This window comes from Otolemur garnettii, unplaced genomic scaffold, assembly GCF_000181295.1.
Source record: "Otolemur garnettii isolate 467f Iridium unplaced genomic scaffold, OtoGar3 scaffold00007, whole genome shotgun sequence".
In the NCBI taxonomy this organism is placed as follows: domain Eukaryota; kingdom Metazoa; phylum Chordata; class Mammalia; order Primates; family Galagidae; genus Otolemur; species Otolemur garnettii.
Genome location: NW_003852402.1, coordinates 17,747,959 through 17,757,993, shown reverse-complemented (window position 1 = coordinate 17,757,993; position 10,035 = coordinate 17,747,959). Strand labels below are relative to the sequence as shown.

At 39.8% G+C, this 10,035-nt stretch overlaps 1 protein-coding gene across 3 annotated transcripts in view; it reads left to right on the top strand.

Moving 5' to 3' along the window:
• STAB2 (stabilin 2) overlaps positions 1 to 10,035 on the top strand; it is a 137,278-nt gene that overhangs the window by 2,296 nt on the left and 124,947 nt on the right. For all 3 annotated transcript variants that reach the window (XM_023509399.1, XM_023509400.1, XM_023509398.1), the window contains 2 exons: positions 1,908 to 2,041; positions 5,525 to 5,640. In XM_023509399.1, coding sequence (XP_023365167.1) covers positions 1,908 to 2,041; positions 5,525 to 5,640 — 250 coding nt within the window. The remainder of the gene's footprint in view (positions 1 to 1,907; positions 2,042 to 5,524; positions 5,641 to 10,035) is intronic.

The following is a 10,035-nucleotide window of genomic DNA, read 5'->3' as shown; positions in this document are numbered from 1 at the left end:
GACATGACAATGAGAGGAGGTTAACTCAAACGGTATCTAAGTGTGGCTTTTGTTATGAGACCCTAAAGAACATTCTAGTGCTATTTGGGTTTATAAAAATAACCAAATGAAAGCTACTGGTAAAAATAGAGCTTTCATTGTTCTTGATTCAGGGACGAGAAAGAGCTAATCAAGGAATAGCAAGACCAATAACTTAGACAGTGACCTTGGGCAAGTCACTGCCACATCCCTCACCTCTGTTTTCTCCCCACTAAAATACTTGTCCTATTTATCTTCAGAGTGGTGCAAATCAAGTAAAATTCTGCCTTGGCAAGTATACTTAACCATGAATTGTCCTGGACATGGAAAGTTTCTCGTGCAGATGTTCCGTATTTCAGTGAACTTAGAAGTGGTGATATTTCCACTCACCTAACCTTGCAGTGGGCCCATAGAATGAGCTGTGAGATAACACAAAAGTAGGAGACACGATCTTCCCCATCAAGGGGGTTTTATGTGGACAGCAAAGACCAACAACATGTGCTCCACTGAGTCAGCCACAGGAAAATGAGAAGTAGAAGTTGAGAAAAGGATGAGAGGCGAACGTGGTTATATGGAAGAAGTGATCTTAAACAGGGCCCTGGAGGGTATGGTTTGGGTAGCCCAGGGGAGGGGAGAGAATCTGCCAGTCAGGCGAGGCAACATGCAGAGCAGAGAGAAGGGGTGGGGAAGAGTTACAGAAAGGCGCAGCTACCACCAATGGCACTCCAGATATTGTGCCAGGAAATGTGCACCTGTTGTGTCACTTAAAGGTCTCAGTGACCTTGAGAGTGGTTACTAATATCTTCCCTATATTAAAGGTCTCAATGACCTTGAGAGTGGTTACTAATATCTTCCCTATATTAAAGGTCTCGGTGACCTTGAGAGTGGTTACTAATATCTTCCCTATATTAAAGGTCTCAGTGACTTTGGGAGTGGTTACTAATATCTTCCCTTTACAGGGTAAGGAATTCACTCAAGCTTGCACACTAAGCAAGCTACAGAGCTTGGCTCCACATCTAGGTGTTCTGACCCCCCAGCACAATCTCTTTTCATCATACAAGGCTGCTTCATCTTAAATGTGATGGGAATATTAAGGAAACCTGAGAAAAGGTCGGCCTCCCAGAGGATTGCCTAAAAACAGAAATTCCAGATTTGGTCTGCTTTGTTCATTTCAGCAGTTAATTCTCGGCCACTTTATGTTGCCAAACTATTTCCAGGGTGTCTGTCCTGATTTCCCCAATTCATCCATTTAATCACCATATATTCACTGACACTACAATGTGTCAGACGCTATTCTGGGGGCTTAGGGTACAGCAGTGCACAAAACAGAAAAAGATCTCTGCTCTCCTGGAGCCCACTTTCTTACTGGATTGTAATCAAAAGATTTTAAAAACCTTTGCTCCAGGAGCTGAATCCCCACAGCACTTGGCCCCACAGAATGCTGGCCCCAGAGCAGATACATAATGGAATCAGTGATGAAAAAACAACCTTAAGACCTACGAATCTGTGATCAATTGACCTTGAATAGTGTGTTTTCTCAATTTTCCCATTGGAAAGTATATTTTGCAAGATAATTCAGGTTTCCTATTTGGATATATGCGTGGAAACACATTACCTTACCTCGCTGGACTCTAAGCTCCAGATCAGAGATGGCAAATGCATAGTACAAACAGTGCCCCTTCCCCAACCCACAACCATGCAGACATTGCTTATTGATCCCAACACTCTGTCCAGATGAGGTTGAAAGTAGCAAGCCCGTCATGACCAATCCACCTCATTGCCATCCCAGACATTCCATGAAGTTGAAGCCAGTGGAGAAGATTGGCCTAGCTAGGCATTTTGCAAGGCTCTGATGATGGGAATTGATGTTCTTTTTTATGTTTGCACAGGCAAAAAGATGTGATAAGAAGTCTCTTCTAACAATTAGGACCCAGTGCAAATCCTGCACGTACAACTTTCAAGTCAAGTGCCCGGATGGTTACACCAAGATTACCAATGGCTCTATAGGGGTTCGAGATTGCAGGTACTCGTGAGAAAATAAGTGTGCCCCAGTCTTAAAACTCAAGGAACTGTGAATCTAAATTGAAACTCCCTGTCTTAAAAACTGAAAAGCATTTCCATGACTTTCCTCTTGTTCTATAACACCAATCAGGCCAAACTTAGGTAACTCAACAATTATGAACTTGATTCTAAAAGCAAATAATCTTATTGACGCATATTTTAATACAAAATTGACTACCTTGCCTTGTACATAAACATTCTCCCTTTATCTTGTCCATCTTTCTTTGAAAATCTGAGTTTTGTTTCATTTGAAAGAGGTTCTAGTCTTGAAAGTGTTAAGTCTTAGGTGCTGGTAGTCATCTCACTATGACCAGGTATGGATCCTAACTGTAATTAGAACCCAAAGAAGGAGGACAAATGAATTATGGTGTGATTGAATTTTATGTAACTTCTTATTCTTAAAGACCTCCTAGGATTCAAAACTCACAAGTGCACATTCAAGGCTAATCCTGGCAAAGGATGACAAACAATTCTGCTCATCAGCTAACGGAAGCAGCCATAAGTTCAACTGCAAATACAATTTGGTATTTATTCAGCCTACTAATTTAGAAATTAGCACTCAATGAGTTTGTTTTTAATTCAGGGCTGAAGGATTACTATCATTTTTTATTTTGAAATGAAATGAAACCTTAACATTGTTCTATCACAATATTTTAAATTCACATTTGCTTAATGCAAGCATACTATATTCTAAAACCAGGCTCATCATTTTTAGTAAAAGTTCCCCAGCATTAACTGGCCTAAAATTAGTAAACATGCAGCAATGACCAAGCTAGGCACATATTTGTGATGCATTTCAATTTGTGTTAGAATCATATCAAAATGATTTAGGATTCAAAGTTAAAATTACATGTCTACTTTACTGAGAACGTTTTTGTACTGGCTACTTTTTTCTTCAAGGCCAAGGTAGGCACTTGGTTATGTCCCAACCACAGCCAACACACACCCACAAACACAGAGGTTAAAATTTTTGCACCAATGTTCTCCTTTTAGAACTGAAGACTGATCTGTTATATATCTATGCTAGGACAAACTCAAGGTTAGCTCTTTGGTTTTTGTTTTGTTTATGTTGTGATTTTTTTTAACCACTCTATTGAGGTTTGATTGACCTGCAAAAAGCTGTATATATTTTATGTATACAACTTGATGAGTTTGGAGATAAGTATATACCCATGATCATCGCCAGCGCCATAAACGTCTCATCACACATCATTTCTCTCACATCTCATCACCTCCAAAAATTTCCTCCTTCTCTCTTTTTGTGTGTGATAAGACCACTGAGCCAGGTACAATGGTTCATGCTTATAATTCCAACACCTTGGAAGGCTGAAGTGGGAGGATAGTTTGTGGCCAGGAGTTTAAGACCAGCCTGGGCAACTTGGCAAGACCTTATATCTACAAAAAAATTATCATTACTTAAAAATTAGGCAAGCATGGTGATGCATGCCTGTAGTCCCAGCTACTCAGGAGTCTGAGGTAGAAAGATTGCTTGAGCCAGGAGTGCAGGGCTGCAGTGAGCTATGATGATGCCACTGCAAGACCCTATTTCTTTAAAAAAAAAAAAAAAAAGTATTTTTTAAAGAAACAACACCTAACATAAGATCCAGCCTCCTAATTTTTTAAGTGTATATTACATTATTATTTATTACAGCATGCACTATGCTATGTCATAAATCTCTAAGGTTTTTTAACCATATATTTTTAAGCATGTATTACATTATTAGTGCATGCCCTATGCTATTTCGTAAATCTCCAACATATTTTCATTTTACATAAACAAAACTTTGTACCCTTTGACCAATACTTTCCCACTTCCCACCCTTCCAACCACTGGCAATCACCATTTCACTCTCTGCTGCAACGAGTTTGACTATTTAAATTCCTTATAGAAACGGAACCATGTCCTTCTGTGTCTAGCTTATTTCTCTGAGCAGAAAAGCCTCCAGGTTCATCAGAGTTGTCACAAGCTGCAAGATTTCCTTCTCCGCAAAGGTGGCGTCACACTGCAGTGTATGTGCACACCCCATGTCCCTTAGCCATTCACCCTTCCATGGAGGTTTCCAGGTCTTGGCTATTGTGAACAATTCTGCAACGAATGTGGGAGCACAGATATCTCTTTGAGATTCTGATTGCAATATTCTCGGACACCTCTCCAGAAGTAGTTTTATTTCTAATTATTGGAAGACACTCCATATCATTTGCCACAGTGACTACACCAATTTACACTCCCATCAACGGTGCCTAGGGGCTTCCCTTTCTCTGCCTCCTCGCCACATGCTCTTGTGTTTATTTGCTTTATGACAGTCATCCTAATAAGCGTGAGGTGATAGCCCATTGTGGCTTTGATTGGCCTCTTGCTGATGATTAGTGATATTGAGCACCTTTTGGTACTCCTGTTGGCCACGTGTTTGTCTTCGAAAATTAGTTCTTAAAAGGATGCTTGGCTCTGCCCTTGGGTTCTCCCTCAGCCTGCTTTTGTGAAGAGATGTCAATGCCAGTATTCTCAAAAAAAAAAAAGTAAGAAAAAACTCAGTTCCATTCCCACTTGGTCCATAAAGCCCGTGGCTCTGCTACACACATCTCAGGGACTACTTTGAGAGGACAACCTCAAACTCACCAGCACGCTATTCTTAACAGCCCAGCTGAAAATAACAATATTCACAGAGAATTATCTCTAGACCCTGAAGTCTAAGCCTGGAATAAGCCATGCCTACAGAGATCCCTGTAAATAGATAATGGTGTTGGGCAGTGCCTGTGGCTCAAAGGAGTAGGGCGCTGGCCCCATATGCTGGAGGTGGCGGGTTCAAACCCAGCCCCAGACAAAAACTGCAAAAAAAAAAAAAAAAAAAAAAAGATGATGATGTTTAGCCTCCATAGATTGCTATTCCAGAACTGTTCCTCAGCTGGTCCTAGAAACTGTTCTGTGGAAGTCATCATTATGTCTCCTAGGATATTGTGGTGAATACTGCTTGCTACATTACACGGCCTCTGCCACAGAAATTTCTCTTTCTATGGTATCTGCAGTAAATATGTTAATCCTGAATAACAAGATTGCTTTAAGTCCAAGATCCTTGCACCATGTAACTCGTGAACTTTCCCTTCTTGCATTGGCCACTAGGACACTCACTTGCTGGCAAGTTTAAGGCCTAACCATAGAGTGGCCTCAGGACTAGTATCATTCATTTCATCTACTAACTCACTTCTGTTATCACTCTGGATCCTTCCTCCCTATTTTCATCGTTCTCTGATTTTTTCCATTCATTTCTTACGATTAAATATAATTCATAATTAAGTTTTATTCTACCTAGAAAGCCAAATATGTTCCATCTATGTTTTTTAATGACAGGTAAGTATAAAGACCTAAATGAAAGTCTGGGATAATCCACCACCTAGAGTTAACAGCATTGCTCTATCGTGTGTTAATATCCTCTCTTTACCATCCAAGGTACAGCTTTGAGCTGAGGACATACTCCCTGTCTCTCCCTGGATGCCGCCATATTTGCAGGAAGGATTATCTCCAGCCTCAATGTTGCCCAGGCCACTGGGGTCCAGACTGCATGGGTAAGTGGCACAATGCTTGGACTTTGACATTTGCTTCTCGATGTCCCATTTTACAGAAAGCTGAGATAATCTGCTTTACTGAAGTTAGAGTTCTCTCCTTAAGAGAATTCCTTTATAAGTCAGAAAAAGGGACAGTTAAAAGAATATTCATTTTTATTTAAAAACAAAAGGCAACTTGCCACATGGAGGAAGTAAAAGGCTGGCCTCTTATAACCCCAAATACAATTTTATTTAAGAAAAATTTTTAGTACACTGTCTCAAAGACTGTAGTATTTGACAACCAAAATAATTATTAAAAATTCTAAAATTGTAAGTAGGATAGGATATCACAACCTATTATGGTGAATTTAAGAAGACACATCAGTGTAAAGAAACTGTAAAGTTAACTGTGTAAAGTTATATGGAAATATATATATGCCTAATTAATTCTGACCAGTATTTACTACAAGAAAAATAAGTAACAAAGTCTTAATCAATGGTATAGTTAGACTTCTGTTATCAAGCATACTACTTGATATCTGCAATTGAACTATTAACCTGATTCTAGATGTTAACACTCAAATAATGACTAAGTTCTTGCTACCTAATGGAAATTATGCAAAATTTCTTTTTTTATAGTCAAAAATCAGGCATTTAATTCATGAATTTACCATTTGTTCTCCATCTTTTTTTTTTTTTTTTTTTTTTTGAGACATAATCTCACTTATGTCGCCCTCAATAGACATGAGCAACAGTATTCACAGCAACCTCAAACTCTTGGGCTTAAGCAATTCTCTTGCCACAGCCTCCCAAGTAGCTGGGACTACAGGCGCCTCCCACAACAGCTGGCTGTTTTTATTGCATTTGTCATTGTTTAGCTGGCCTGGGCCAGGTTTGAACCTGCCAGCTTTAGCGTATGTGGCTGGCACCATAACCACTGTGCTACGGGCGCAGAGCCTCTTCATCTTTTAAGATGTAATGAATCTTGAGATTCACATAAGGAGAGTTATCAATTCCCTTTTGTTTTGTTTTGTTTTGTTTTCTTATTAAAGCAATCTAGGCAAATTCTGCACAGCCTGTAAAGTTTAGAAGAGTAGAAAGAAAGAAAAAGTATCAACTTACATTATGCCACACAAAGAAAACCTTAAATATTTTGGCATATTAAAATTTGGGTGTTTTTTTCCATATAGTTTCTAAATAGCTGAGCCCATACTGTACGAGTAACATCTCCTGTTTGTTTGTTTAACTACTGACTAAATGACTAACAGTCTTCATTTACTCAACATTGCTGACATTAGGGACCAGAGAGGTACACAGCCTGTATTATCTGAGTTAGTCATTTTGGTGCTGGGGGTGGTTAATATGAGGTTACATGTGATTAGGTTACATTATTTGCATTGAAAGTAAAATCCAAGGTCTGAATTGTAGTTGAGTCCTTCACGCAGAATGTGTGCCCCATACCCCTACATTGTACCCAGTAGGTGGGAACTCACTGAGCCCCCTCCAGGACTCCCCATTCTTGAATTTCATTATATTTTTCTCTCACATGGGCCTATAGTTGTTAATCTACTATTTTCAGATGAGTGATGAGGACATTGGATACTTGCTTTTCCATTCTTGAGATACTTTACTTAGGAGAATGTTCTCCAAATCCATCCAGGTAACTACAAAAGATGGAAAGTCGCCATCTTTTTTATGGCTGAACAGTATCCCATGATACATATACCACAGTTTACTCATCCACTCATGTATTGATGGGCACTTGGGTTGTTTCCACATCTTTGCAACAGTGAATTGAGCTGCTATGAACATTCGAGTGAGAATGTCTTTGTGGTAACATGATCTTTTTTTCTTCTGGGTAGATACCTACTAATGGGATTACAGGATCAAATGGAAGGTCTACCTTTAGTTCTCTGAGGATTTCCCATACTTCTTTTCAAAAAGGCCATACTTGTTTACATGAATTAGATAGTTTTATCCCCATTTGTCCTATGAGGAATCAGAGATTTAAAAATTAGCTCTTGCCAGTTCCTTTGTACAGGTGATAAAGTAATAAAGCAAATTCAAGTTCAAGCCTGCCTGTCACCAAAGCCTGCTTTCTTTCTATGCTATCTAACTGCCTGGAGCAAACCTTATTCAGAAGCAGAGCCTCCACACGTATTTCCAATGTTTCTTTTGGTTAGTAGGTCCTTTCAGCCTTCCAGTAAATGCCTGGATTATGCTCCGGGAAAGATCAGGTTTGGGGTTCAAGATATCTGGGCCCTTGTCCATATTAACTGCCCTCTGTTTAGTTTCACCCCAGCATGTTGGCACAGCATACTTCTAAGAATTCAGCAAATCTAAATCAAATACCCAGATACAGGTTCTTTTAAAATGATTGACCTAGATTACCAGATTTCAAGAAATTGTTTTAAGGCCAAATATGGCCATGATCACATCCAGTTCTTACAGACATTCTGGTACAATAGAAAGAGCTTTTAGATTTGCTTTGTTCTTCCTAATTCATAGAAACAAATCTGATGCTGAGTTATTAATCAGGCACACTGTAGACAAGAAAAAGATTTTGTCCAAGAGTTAGTATGAAAGTCAGGATGTCTATACCAGTGAGTAACAGACCACTGCCAGGAGGGCAAAAGAATACCAGGCCTGCAACACAAGGGATTGTTTGCTCGTTTGTTTTTTGAGACAGAGTCTCAAGCTTTCGCTGCCCTAGGTAAAGTGCCGCCCTGGGTAGAGTGCCATGGCATCCTAGCTCACATCAACCTCCAACTCTTGGGCTCAAGCAATTCTCTTGCCTCAGTTTTTCTATGTTTAGTAGAGACGGGGTCTCACTTTTGCTCAGGCTGGTCTCCAACTCATAACCTCAAGCTATCCACCTGCCTCGGCCTCCCAGAGTGTTAAGATTCCAGGCGTGAACCACCACGCCCTGCCTACAACCACAGGTTTTCGTTTGGAACTTAGTTCCGTCACTTCCTGGTTTGGACGAATGACTTTGCACTTAACTCCTCAGACTCTTCATCTGTCAAACAGGGATAAAAAGTCCTACTTTACAACACAGTAGTGGAGATTTTAAGATGTTCCTCTAAGTGAAAGGACTCAGCAAAGCGCATGATGCAGAGAAGGCACTTTATAAACCTGTGATGAATAAATGGATGAGTGGATCACAGCCAAACGAGACCCCTGATAATGAAGGGCAAATAAAATGACGCTCTTCCTCTGAGCCCTTTTTAATGGTGGGTAACTCCTAGAAGGTGGGTAGGCAAAGAGGATCCAAAATCCTTAGCTTGTTTCACACCATCACACTGCTATGTGCAGGCCAAGGTCACAAGATTCACGTGTACTATCAAAACCATCAGAAAGAATTCTCTGAATGTTCAGGTGTTTCTTTCAAAGAGGCCTCAAAGCTAGAGAGACATGTCAACATGGAGACCTGGATATTATTTCTGCTGTCCTGGCACTGGGCAAAAGGTCACTTCCCTTTATCTTCGTCTCCCAAACATACTACATGTCTTGAAAGGCTTCCTTCCTGCGGTTCAGGAAAAAGATAAATACTCTCCTTGGCTGTGTATGTCACCTGTCACGTTTTGTGGTGATGACAAGCAAGACCTTGACTGCCACTTTTACATTTCCGCGAGGATAAGGCCATTGCAGAGCTGCTGACATGTGTCCATCCTTCTTTTTGAGGAAACACACTCCAGAACGGCCTTGTTTCCAAAGCAAAGAGAACATCCACTTCCTTTGTAATGCATTGAAAAAGACATTCCCACCCCTTATTTTGAAAATTATTTTGATAGTACCTTACTCAAATTAGGAAATCGCTCTATAATTAACACTGCAAACTTGGAAAATGCAGGAAAGCACAATTAAAAAAAAAAAACCACCCATCATCTTCTAAAATTAAGACTTAAGGAATGAGTTGTCCCTTGTGGGGAGAGTAGGAGAAATGTCATCCGGACATATGGAAAGTATTTTTACCCAGATTTAACCTGCTTCTCCCCAATTAAAATTTGAACTGTTTTATCAAATGGGCATATGGAGATGTTTTTTTCTCATTAGCACAAAAATGAGAAAATACACACTCAAAACATATTTTTAGCTTCAAAACTTAATCACATTTCTATTTGAGATGAGATAGATTTTTTTTTTTTTTTGGAGTTTTTGGCTGGGGCTGGGTTTGAACCCGTCACCTTTGGCAACGGGGCCAGCACCCTACTCCTTTGAGCCACAGGAGCCGTCCTATTTTTATTTAAACATCCCAACTCTTTTTACTCTGTCATGAACATTAATGGATTTGTGCAACAAGTCAAAGTAACGAAAAACAAACACGTGTGAAGGGGTTGCACTTAAACTCAATGATGGCCAAAGCCATCTGATTATTTCAATAGAAATGGTCTTGATTTTTCCTATTTTTTTTTT